At 42.2% G+C, this 12,728-nt stretch overlaps 1 protein-coding gene across 2 annotated transcripts; it reads left to right on the top strand.

Annotated features, from left to right (window-relative positions):
• Positions 1 to 1,339: 1,339 nt before the first annotated feature.
• Positions 1,340 to 12,170, top strand: cul3b (cullin 3b). Of its 2 annotated transcripts, none has more exons than XM_079271323.1 (16): positions 1,340 to 1,587; positions 2,875 to 3,072; positions 5,278 to 5,391; positions 6,005 to 6,165; positions 6,374 to 6,488; positions 6,698 to 6,926; positions 7,265 to 7,410; positions 7,944 to 8,120; positions 8,254 to 8,424; positions 8,599 to 8,706; positions 9,186 to 9,310; positions 9,666 to 9,762; positions 10,015 to 10,146; positions 10,336 to 10,522; positions 10,723 to 10,868; positions 10,993 to 12,170. In XM_079271323.1, the coding sequence occupies exons 1-16, from the start codon at positions 1,525 to 1,527 to the stop codon at positions 11,122 to 11,124; spliced, it is 2,301 nt and encodes a 766-aa protein (XP_079127449.1). In that variant the 5' UTR covers positions 1,340 to 1,524; the 3' UTR covers positions 11,125 to 12,170. The 2 variants fall into 2 exon arrangements, with proteins under 2 accessions (XP_079127449.1, XP_079127448.1); XM_079271322.1 differs by having other exon boundaries at positions 10,012 to 10,146.
• Positions 12,171 to 12,728: the final 558 nt, after the last annotated feature.

The raw sequence follows: 12,728 nt of genomic DNA, 5'->3' as shown, positions 1-12,728 counted from the left end.
TGTTATGCCTAGAATGATGCCTATTTCCATACCAATCTGTATTTAATCAAATCAACCCAGTTGAAATGTGGAAAATCTTGATAAAAACAAACCTTTTTTTAATTGAGAGCATTACATTTGGCATCCCAAATGAAATCAGACAGATTGAAGGTATTGTTTGTTAGAGAACCTTTGAATTATCTGTGGGAGTAATATTTGATTCATGAATCAGATAGGAGGGACAGAAACATATAAATACTTGCATACAGAGTTATACAAGTGCATATTGCACCAATAACAACACATAATGCAGTCACAACTGAACTTGGCTAGGACCATCATATATTAGAAATAGAAAAAGCAGAATAGCTAACACTGTACAGCCACTAAAAAGCAAGTGATTATCTGACATACAGTAGAACGAAAGAGTCCTAATCTGCCGAGAGGTGCAGCTGAAGAGGAAAACAAGAAACAACTAAATCACAGTAGAACGACTTCACACCAGCAAATTATCTGACCGCAGTTGATTAATAGAATAGAACAGAATGCAAATTGAGAAACTATTTTAGTTTACAATATGCACATGTAGTAAATATAACACTGACAGGGGCCTACTTTTGATACTATAAGTACAATTTGCTGTAGTTGATGGGGGTGGAGGTCATTTGAAACAGAATACACAAAAACAATGCATCATATCTTATGAACTTGTCATACGCTTTGTATGTTGAATCTTAACCTCAAAAGTAGCAAGCTTACCAGTTAAATGTAGAGTTACAAATACAATATTTCCATTTGTTAGCTATGTTGAGTAGAAGGAGCTAAACAGGAAGTACTCAAGGAAATAAAAAATGAAGTACAGCTACTCGAGTAATTATACTTTCTATTTCATCAAGCTATTATTATGTATTTACTTCTTATTTGTAAAGTAACAAAAATATTACAGAATTGCAGTACAGAATAGACAACTATTTAATAAATCTACTATCAATACTCCCTGCAATAACTATTTGATCATGTAAAGTATTCATAAGTAGTGTATTGTACTCATATTAGTTTGTTGCATTTATTGTATTCGTACTGTACTTCTGCTCTGGTTTATGCTCTTAGATGCTTGTTTAAAAAAGGAGACGCACTTATGACTTCTGGTGACTCGTAGTTCTCTTGAAAACCGATGTTGAATACACTTATTGTAAGTCGCTTTGGCTAAAAGCGTCTGCTAAACGACTGTATGTAATGTAATGTAATGTAATGTAATGCGAGTAAAATTGAGAAAATGTTCCACATCATTACTTTCTCGCGGTACTTGGAGTGCGCGAGCTCTGCGCAATGAGAACTGCAGGTAATCCGCCATTGCTGTATGAACAACTATCGGATTTGGCGTTTGGCTGTCAACAATAAACTTGCGGTGCCGCCGGGACGCGGAGCTACGAGGGTCGAGTGAAAGCTCATACGGCCGCTCCATAAACCGGTAGTCACCCCCCACCATCCCTCCCTGGAAAAATACTTTCATGTGAATACAGAGCCCACGGACGGAAGGCAACCATGTCCAATCTCAGCAAAAGCGGCATCAAGAAGGACACCAAAATGAGGATACGGGCCTTTCCTGTAAGTGCACACCGCAGTAGGTGCTCTGTCTGCCCGGCAGGCGGTGACTCGATCACCGTGGTCTGGGCTGCTGGCTAACTGCTAGCAGGCTAAACAGCTGAGCAGCACATATGACTTGTCTATCGGTAAACAAAGTGCAGCAGTCAGAATGTGGTCAAGTCTCCCCCACCCGTGGTCGGTTGGTTCGGTGGCTGTTCTGTCATGTTGCCAACAAAGTGGGAAGTTTCATTAATCATTGTCTTTGACGTTTAGCTGCCTCACAACTACCCAAAACGTTAGCTAGCAGATCTGTCGCCATAGCCGATTGCTAACTTTAGCACCGACTCTTTGACACTTGTTGTTTTGACTGTTTTTTTTTGGGGGGGGGGGGTTCTTTCATTGAATGCATGACGTCTTCGCCACCGAGATTTACATTTGACTTGACTTTTGTGCAATAACATGCCAGCTCAATTCCCAACTGTGTGCAAAGAACAAACGGTAACGTTAGCACAGCTGTAGATGGAGGCTTGGGGAAACAAATTGAGGTTAGTTCTGGGTTGCATCAATGAGCTGGATCAGAAGTAGATGCAAGTCTCGTTTCTGTCGTTAACTCTGTGTCAACATTGTGATTTTAGGATTCCTCTCGTCGTCCACCTGGCACTCCCTTTGTCTGCAAGTCACTGACAGACCTCATTCATCAACTGACCTCATTCTGCTTTAATTTAAATTTCAGTCCATCGGTGACTGGCTTGAGTGAGGCTGTTCATCAACCAGATACTTGCGTTCTTACTCCTCTATGAGTCATTCTAGTCTTTTTTAATTTGTGTGACTGATAGTGGCCACATATGTGATTGTGTTAACACAGAGGACCTTTAGATGTGAAGCCTGTTGAATGTGGCCTATCACATGTATAGAACATGTCTTTGCTATTAGGTAGTCCCCCTGGGACGACCACAAGAACTTCTTAAGTTTAAAGCTTATCTGTAATTATAATGATGCACCACAGCTCAGTACTCTGCAGAAATAGTTGTTTACAGACCCTCTGTGGTGGCTGGCAAAGTAGAAATCAGGCTCCTGAATCACTTTGTTCATCGGCAAATACCAAGAGAAACATAGAAAATTAAAGTTACAGTATGTTTCAATGTGCTTAAGAAGCAAATAAGGACCCTTTAATGTTACATCTACAACTAAACTGCACAGAGGTGGGAGTCTATCGGCGTTGTGATGCTTTATTTAGGAACAAGATCTTTGTGTTGGTCTTCTGATATGAGTCGTCTTATTCAACCTATTACCGGCTACCTTTTGCAGATGACCATGGATGAGAAGTATGTCAACAATATCTGGGACCTCCTAAAGAATGCCATCCAGGAGATTCAGAGGAAGAACAACAGCGGCCTGAGCTTCGAGGAACTGTACAGGAATGCCTACACAATGGTGCTTCACAAACACGGAGAGAAGCTGTACACGGGCCTGCGGGAGGTCGTCACCGAACACCTTATCAACAAAGTAAGAGTTTCACAGGTTTCATGCATTTGCAGAAACACCAGGCAAAGAGGATATTTTAGATTTTGAGATTGCACAGACGAGGTAATTACTCAGGTTGTAAACACATTAGTCGTTATGCAAACTCCCTTAAAATCAGGATATTCAGCAAGCAAATGTGCTTCTTTGCTCCATCAAAGGAAAGAGGTGCATCTTGGTTAATTTGTCAGACACTTGAAGTCAAGTGATGAGACATTGATTGCAAATTAAAACATGCTTTGTGCCCCTGCTTTTGTTTAAAGTATTTGCGACTGCCATTTCACTCCAGTGTGTAGTAGATAATTATCGGTACATACTCGTCTTTAGTACGAGATCCTGCTGTGAAAATCGAAGACTGGATCTCTAGAAATGCTGAAATTATAGTTGATACACTAACAGTTTGAGTAACAAAAGATAAGTGACACGTGGATAGTTACCACAGTAAAAGATAAAGTCAAATGTGAATCAGTTTTTGATTGAAATATGGAATTAAAGGTAAAGTAGCCTACCTTTGCTAAACGCAATCTGCCGTCGGCTTCATGTTAACATTTATAATCCTGCTTAGCCTGCGTATCATCCTTGCAAAACTGAGGTACTGCCAGAAAGCATGAGCTATCACCATTCACAAGCAGCCTTGTGAGGAAGTTTGGGAGTACACTTTCCGAGGTTATTACTCTCGTCTTGTGCGATGGGAGGTTCCCCGTTTCTGTGACTGGCCAGGAAAGTGCCCCGATGTCTGGATCGGGTCCTTGAGTTGTAATGTTGTGTTTCATGCACAAGGCTGGTCGTCTGTCTGAAACTGTGTTTGCCTCGTGAAGAAATCCAATGTAACAGAAATGGGAGACGAGTTCAATGGTGGTTAATTGGATTACTTTGAGTAGTTTGTAAAAATGCAAGGGATGGCAGTCCAAAGCTGATCCTGTAACTAAGATTAATATGTTTTCAAATTCCTGCTGTTAAGTTGGCGAACCCTTCAGTGAATGTTGTTCCCGAGCTGTCATTTGTTGTTTTGTTGCACATAATTAGTAACAAATTACGCTCGGCAATGATATCCGTGAACGCTGAGCAGAAACCCAATGAGCAGTATTTCAGCGGCCTGCTATTGAGCCAGGTGGTTTAACAGCTTAATCAAACGTACATTCTCAACTTGGCAGGTTTAGTAAATTAAGCAGTCGGGGAACGTCAACTCACGGCAGTTCAAAGACGAGAGAGCCGACACCCGAGTGTGTTTTTATTATCTAACAATGATCCAGATATCGGTTTCAAAAGAAAGACACTAGTAATGGTTTGCATGCAGACTAAAAACCTACAAACTTATCTCAGACACTGCAACCAAACAGTGACAACTTTATGATATAGTGTGAACCCGTTCCTCTGGGACAGTCACTCTACTTACAGTTTGGTTGAACAAAATTCTCTTAAGCCGTATAATTGCATTAAGAATTCTTGAGTGAAGGATCTGGGGATGAGAAATCTCTTGGAACAATGACACTGTTTGAGTGTACACTCTCAGCTCAGGCCTATCTGCAGTGGTCCATCACGTCCGTCTAAATATCATATCATTATTAATATCAGAATCCAAATCGCCAGGTAGGTTTTCATATCCAAGGATTATTGAATAATGTGATGGACCAGCAGCTTTAGAAATTGTCAGAACAGATCATCTTAGCCCCACTAATACAGACCTCATAATGATAAGTTCATAAGTAAATCACGAGTGTGCAGAATGAGTCTTTGATTTAAAGGCATATCCAGATTTATGGGTGAGCGTCCACCTCGCACCTCAACATTTGATCTGGCTGTGAATAGAAAGGCGTTGGTGAGTCTGTGAGGGTTGAGCGTGTACGATCAGAGGTGGTCTTTCATTATCTGTCTAGAAGGAGAAAACGAGGAGGTCGGTGTGCCCTTAAGAATCTTACTCTACAGAGACTCTTGCAATGCTGAGTCACACTGCAGTTTGACTGTTATCAAGCTGTTGTGTGGAGAAAAGGTATTAAAGAAGCAGCAAAGTAGAGTCGCATTAAAAGACCGCATCAACAAGATATCCCAAAACTAAGTGTCAGCTTAATACAAGAGCGTTCTTTCTCTTCACCGAGGGGCTTTCAAGTTGTTTGTTGTTGTGCTCAGGCATGGTGTCATCACGAACACTGCATGTCTATCGCATTCCTGTGTGTTTGTTTCCCCCCGAAGGTACGAGAAGATGTCCTCAACTCCCTAAACAATAACTTCCTTCAGACCCTAAATCAGGCCTGGAATGACCATCAAACAGCCATGGTGATGATCAGAGACATCCTGATGTACATGGTGAGTAGCTGATGTTTACACAGCTTCATGATGTCACTCATCAGTGAGGAGAACACAACAGGCTTATACAAATGATTAGTAATCATCATTTTAGAAAAACGTGTCGATTTAAAGTAGGAAAACACAGTTATTGTCTGAGATACAACTATAAAAACAATGATATACATTTTGCCTTTTTTACATAAAATACTTAAGTATTGGTTCTTACTCTTAAATATTGTGATATTCACAGTAAAATAAGACTTTTGTGATTGTATCAGCAACTATAACGTTGCCGTAATGGCTTCTGATTTGGAGGCAACGAATCAAATATGACAACCTGTGACATGATTGACCTGTGTTCAAACCAACTTTCCTCTCTTTCATAGAACATGTCTATGCAGGACTGTTGTTGTCTGTGCCAGAACATGTGTGGAAATACACACTGGGTACAGATCAACACAGAACCGTATATGTATTTGAAAATGAACCTGAGTGTTTGTGTTCAAGTAAACAGCAGTTGAGCTTAAACCCACTTCAAGGGAGGACACAGAAACACATTTAACGTTGTTTAAAGTTGAGGGGAAGATGCGCATGTATTCAAGGTTGTCCTTTTTGTGCGCTTGTCTCACAGGATCGGGTGTACGTACAGCAGAACAACGTAGAGAATGTCTACAACCTGGGTCTCATCATCTTCAGGGATCAAGTGGTGCGTTACGGCTGCATCCGAGACCACCTCCGACAGACGCTGCTGGACATGATCGCACGCGAGAGGAAAGGGGAGGTGGTGGACAGGTAGCCGGAGACTCACCGACAGGCTTCACAGCATGACGACAACACTAAGTTGATTTTCATTGTAAACAATAACGGAGCTATCAATCACATTCGTGTGTGGCTCGGTCAAACTGACAGGGTCTCTGTAGATGCAGATTTTAGGAAAATGCTGCATATTATACCGTCAACATTGCATTTATTTCATTTGATTGTGCTTCCTCTCCACCAGGGGGGCCATTAGAAATGCCTGCCAGATGTTGATGATCCTCGGCCTTGAAGGGAGGTCTGTTTACGAAGAAGACTTTGAGGCGCCGTTCTTAGAAATGTCTGCAGAATTCTTCCAGGTTAGTGGGAGAACATAATTTCTTCATTAATAACTTCATTATTTTTATTTGGATGCCAATTATTTTGGCTACAGCTTCCGTTTCTGGGGTCCATATAAATGAAAGGATTAACAACACAATTTATATATAAATACTGTAGTATAGGAAGGACAGATTGGTGTGAAAAATGGCAGGTGCTTGAAAAACAACACGTTTTCTTTTACACTTAGATGGAGAGCCAGAAGTTCCTTGCAGAAAACAGCGCCAGTGTGTACATAAAGAAGGTTGAAGCCAGAATCAATGAGGAGATCGAGCGGGTGATGCACTGCCTGGATAAATCTACAGAAGAGCCCATCGTCAAGGTGGTGGAGCGTGAGCTCATCTCCAAACACATGAAGACCATCGTAGAGATGGAGAACTCTGGCCTGGTCCACATGCTCAAAAACGGCAAGACAGACGGTGAGAGAGATGCTCGTGCTTCAACGCTCTTTAGTAAACTGTGTTACTGTCACTTGCAAGAGACTTATATTTTCCTGGATCAGTAATGCAGTCACAATGTTCCCTTTGCTCACGTCGCAAACAATACGAGGAATGTACTTTTGAGTGTTGGATTTAGACGAACCTGTGACTGTAGTGCCGTAGCTTCAGAAAATATTTTCACACGAGTACTCTCGGAGGTGTTTTTAGTTTACTGCGCACAAATCAGCCTCCTCCTCAGCAGCTGTCAGCTACTCAGTCCTTCCCAGTTGGTAGAAATATGTTCCTAACGTGTGTGTATTCGTGCATATCCATCGCAGATTTGGCGTGCATGTACAAGCTGTTCAGCAGGGTTCCCAATGGGCTGAAGACCATGTGTGAGTGTATGAGCTCGTACCTGCGGGAGCAAGGAAAGGCCCTGGTGTCAGAGGAGGGAGAGGGGAAGAACCCCGTAGACTACATCCAGGTAAGACGACGGCGCGTCAGGAGATTATGAGTCGTGTGAATCTGCAGGAATATGTTGTAAAATGTTCAATTATTTTGCTGCCGTTCTGATGTCACGAGCGCTCTGTTGAAGCACACTATAACCGTCTACCGCATATATTTTAGGTGAATGAGAGAGACCTAACCTTGTTAGAGCTCGTGGCGTCATTTCCACTGGCTCTGCAGCACACCATTGCGTGCAGACCTCTGACCATAATGTACTTCCATAGTCTCCCAGCAGAGGTTAACTGCTGTGACTCGCTGCATTTGTGGCCACAAGCCATGATGGTCTCTGACCACACTGTCATTGCACAGTACTGAAAAACACGTGAGGTCATTCAGGCCACTAGAGAGAAGGCACTTTATTTTCAAGTCTTGTTATTTCCATCTAAAGCTCCTGTGTGAAACAGTTTCCGTTGTTTGGGTTTCCACTCTTACGTACCTGTTGTAATCGCTGTGTTAAGCTCCTGCACGCTGCTGTGTTATCCCTCATCATCCTTGTCTCCTTTCCTACAGGGTTTGCTGGACCTGAAGTCACGTTTCGACCGGTTCCTCCAGGAGTCCTTCAATAACGACCGGCTCTTCAAGCAAACCATTGCAGGCGACTTTGAGTACTTCCTTAACCTCAACTCTCGTTCGCCCGAGTACCTCTCACTCTTCATCGATGACAAACTGAAGAAAGGAGTAAAAGGGGTAAGCTAATCATTTGCAATGTGTAACCCGCTGAAATAGCTCGCTGTGTATCCAAGCGGGTTAAAACGATTATTGACTCTGTTTTATGAGCATCCTATGTCATCTGCATCATTCTTGGGTTTTTTTTGTCCAGTTGACAGAGCAGGAGGTGGAGTCCATACTGGACAAGGCCATGGTGCTGTTCCGCTTCATGCAGGAGAAGGACGTGTTTGAGAGGTACTACAAGCAGCACCTCGCACGCCGGCTGCTCACCAACAAGAGTGTCTCTGATGACTCTGAGAAGAACATGATCTCAAAGCTCAAGGTGAGCGGGCATAACCGAGTTCTGTCCAGCACAATAATGAGATCTCCGTCACGCTTTTGCAGGAATGAAAAACCTGCAATTATGTGAACTTGCCTACAGGTAGAGAGGTGTAAGAACCCCAATGCAATGCTTTGGTAACTACATGTGCTCCTTCTTCTGGTCTCTGTTGCTCAGACCGAGTGCGGCTGTCAGTTCACCTCTAAACTGGAGGGCATGTTCCGGGATATGAGCATCTCCAACACCACCATGGATGAGTTCAGACAACATCTACAGACAACTGGGGTAAGGAGACGCTGCACGCCACGACTCATTCTGTCAAAATAATGAGCCGACCTGTGCGAGGCTGCTTGACTCAGTTACATAAGAGCAATTATGCACCAAACTATCCGTATCCTTGGAATACATGCTGCTAATTTCTGTCTCTGTCACTGTCTCTGATTGTCATTTGGTTTGCTCAAGCACACACTAATTATTTGTGTCCATTTTTCCTTAGTTTATAGCTAAAGGTCCTTCCAAACCTATTTTAAATTTAGAGGTTTTGAATTTGCTCGGATGCAACATCGTGATCTGTTCCGGACAAACAGCACATGCACCTTTTTTGTGTCATCAGCAAGTTGTTATTGTTTGTCTAATCAGGTTATATCTTTTTTTCGATCCGTTTCTAACCTCATTGCACCAATAAACATCAGTGCACCTCGGTGTGTGATCACATCAGCGCAGACTGAAACTCGAGCGTGCGTCTTGTGTTTGTCTGACTTCAGGTGTCACTTGGAGGGGTCGACCTCACGGTCAGAGTCCTGACCACAGGATATTGGCCGACACAATCAGCAACACCAAAGTGCAACATCCCCCCTTCACCGCGACATGCATTCGAAGTCTTTAGAAGGTCAGTTGTACATTTATGAGTTTCTTGCTTTCACGTGTGAATGGTTTCATAACAGCACTTTGTTTTTAGACGAGGGGTTTCTCAAATGTGTGATCCTCTTACTCAGCCACATTATGTTTTCTTACAATTGGAAGCTGACCAGAGTAACAACTTTCTTCAGCTCCTGGTCATTTCTTGGCAATATAAGCTTGCGTTGTATTGCTAGAAATAGAATCATCATATTTCTGTATTGTCATGGTCTTCTCCCCGGGCCTGTTACAGAAAGTTCTAACACTTGAGTTGGATTCATTGTGCTACATTGGCTATTTTTAGAGGTTAACCCCGGAGTGACCCCCCCCCCCCTCTCTGCTTGTAGGTTTTATCTCGGTAAGCACAGCGGCAGACAACTCACACTGCAGCACCATATGGGCTCTGCAGACCTAAACGCCACCTTCTACGGCCCCATCAAAAAGGTACGCGTCACTTTCAAATGTAAAATATCTTTTAAAATCGTAAACACGAGTGATGGACACAGCTACGTGTTATGAATAATTGTTAAAACAAGTCATTTTGTGATGCTTTTTTAAATTTATTTGAGCAAATGGGGAAATCGACTGTTTACTATTTTGAGGACTTTCAGCATCAGAAAACCTGATTTCTTGTGGAAGGATATTTTGAATCGTATTTTTAGATTTTGATCTTCTGCCCGAACATATCAAAAGGAGGACGGGTCAGAGGTGGTCGTGGGAGGAGCCCAGGTTACCGGCTCCAACACCAGGAAGCACATCCTGCAGGTCTCCACTTTTCAGATGACCATCCTCATGCTTTTCAACAACAGAGACAAATCCATCTTTGAGGTACGCAATATGACACCATACTGCCCGACGCAGTCCAACAGTGTGTTACGGTCCCCTAGTTTGACGAAAGCAATCAACCGAGCCAAGAAATACAAACTTGATTGATAGTGGACAAATTCAGCAGTTTCCGATTCCTGCTTTCCTCTCTCTGTTACGTCTTGCTTAATATTTGATCCTTCAACCCTGCAGGAGATCCAGCAGGAGACGGACATCCCAGAAAGGGAGCTGGTGCGAGCGCTGCAGTCTCTGGCTTGTGGGAAGCCCACTCAGAGAGTACTCACCAAGGAGCCCAAGTCCAAGGAGATCGAGAATGGCCACGTGTTTACAGTTAATGACCAGTTTACCTCCAAACTCCACCGTGTCAAGATCCAGACAGGTACACAACATCATGTTTCCTTTAGTCTTACAGTAACAGGCGCCTTGTACCGCACGCAGAAAATGTAACGAAACAACAGAAAATAATACCCTTAATCTCACAGTCAAATTATTTAATTTATTTGGGGAAAGTATATGTATGCCTTCGGTCTCAGTACTTGTCTTTTGCGTTTATTTTCCTTTCTGTTATGCACCACCTAGTGGCTGCTAAACAAGGGGAGTCGGACCCCGAGAGGAAGGAGACGCGACAGAAAGTGGACGATGACCGGAAGCATGAGATCGAAGCTGCCATCGTTCGCATCATGAAGTCCAGAAAGAAGATGCAGCACAATGTTCTAGTAGCAGAGGTCAGTCAGCTGAACTGGTTGCCTTTGCCAATACGAGTAGTGATGATGATGATGATGGTGATGATGGTGACAGGATGAAAAGTACGGTGTACTGATTTGTTCTTGTTTTTCGGTGTCTCCACAGATCACGCAGCAGCTGCGTTCACGATTCCTTCCTAGTCCCGTAGTCATCAAGAAGCGCATTGAAGGACTCATTGAGAGAGAATATTTGGCACGAACACCGGAGGACCGCAAAGTGTACACTTATGTAGCATAAAACAGGAGAATTCAATGAAAGCTAACACCGCGTTGAGAGAAACTGAGAGCCTTGTTTTTTTTGTGGACTGCTATGCGTTTGCCTGAACTTGGAAGTGCTTTCATCATTGATTCTGGGAAACACTGGGAAGCTTAACTTTTCTTCCATTAAAAATGTGTAAAGAGGAGAGAAAAAAAATGGGGAAGTTTTCTAGATATATTAGATTTCTTCTGCTGAGAGAAATGAAAGGAGGCGATCTAGTTTTGTACAAAATCATGTTTCTTGTGGCCTTTGGAGAGAATTGGATGAGCCTGTTTGCCAATTAACTACGTGCTGTAGAGAACGAGCTGAAACATGTTAGAGCTAACATGCAGCTACACTGAGACCAAGAAAACATTTGAGTTCACTCCCCTGTTTTAAATGTCGATGTCGATGTGTTCCGTTTGTTTTTTTTGTGGCACATTAATGGCTGTACATGTTAACAAAGAAACTCTTGGCCTTTTTCCTCCTAGAGGATTTTAAATTTCAAGAAGAGGACAAAGTGTTAACTGGTACAGACCTGGTTTACAACAACATCATGAGTACTGGAGAGAACATGAAGAGTGCTTCATTTATGTTGAAAATCTGTCTGTTTCTTGAGGTTTTAATGTCTGATAAGAATTAAGCGCACCTATATTTAATGCCATATTCCATATTCGGCCCAGGTCTGTACTAGTGGTTAGAGAGATCAAGAGCTGTCGCTTCACGGCATGCTTTTATCTAACGGGTCAGCTGGGCGATTAAGATGCATAAAAGCTCCATAAATGGCGTTTGGTCTCTCGTGACACATTTTTCACTTCAGGCCTGTTGTATGATCGGCCAAAAAAAACCTATCTCCTCTCTTTGAATGGAAGGTTCCTTGTGGTGCAGCTTTCAAAGAGATTTTTTTGGATTTTTGGACCGGTGGAACCAGTCTAGCACCATGTTCTAATGTGTACAAATTGTAAAATAATTATTGTACTCACTGCAAAGGTGGAATGTACAGGGCCTTGTTTTCATCATAGTAAATGTAGAATAAAAAAAAATGAAGGGGTGGGTTTTTCTTTTCCTTTTACATCTTGCATGTGAAGGCCTTGGCAAAAGTCAGAGTACTTGCCTCTCGAACCATAATTAAAGCTAACTTTAGGGTTCAAAACGAACTTTCTAGGTCTCTGGAGTACATTGTTTACTACAGTAGTTTGAGATGGAAGTGCAGCTTTTTCTTTTTCTCTTATTTTTTTTGTTTATTTATTGGTTTATTTGATAAGGGACAGTGCACATTAAAAAAACATTTCTGTAACTGCGCCAGTTAGACAAAAGGCTATTTTTCATCTGTAGTCCCTTTCAAGAACATCAAACCCAGTTAAATTGTGTCGTTTTATTGCAACTGTTTTAAGAGAGGTGTGGATTCTACTGTATTTCCTGTTTGGAGGCTGTAGTCTGTGTTGAATTATATTATATTATGAGGTATTTCTAATATCTACCCTCTGACATAAAATGTGTTTTAGAAACGACACAAGCGCCACAAACTGCAGCCTTTAAAATTATCGTGAAGTTGAATCAACACTGTTCTAAAACAGAGATAAATAAACAATATAAATAGATTG

This window comes from Melanostigma gelatinosum, assembly GCF_949748355.1.
Source record: "Melanostigma gelatinosum genome assembly, chromosome: 7".
NCBI lineage: Eukaryota > Metazoa > Chordata > Actinopteri > Perciformes > Zoarcidae > Melanostigma > Melanostigma gelatinosum.
This window is presented reverse-complemented; position numbering and strand designations above follow the sequence as displayed.

Bases quoted from the DNA above. Each gene is read 5' to 3' on its own strand.
- cul3b (XM_079271322.1), top strand. From the start codon at position 1,525: ATGTCCAATCTCAGCAAAAGCGGCATCAAGAAGGACACCAAAATGAGG. The intron at 7,411-7,943 runs GTAAGACGACGG...CCTTTCCTACAG, and splicing joins ACCCCGTAGACTACATCCAG to GGTTTGCTGGACCTGAAGTC. The intron at 9,311-9,665 runs GTCAGTTGTACA...CTCTGCTTGTAG, and splicing joins GCATTCGAAGTCTTTAGAAG to GTTTTATCTCGGTAAGCACA.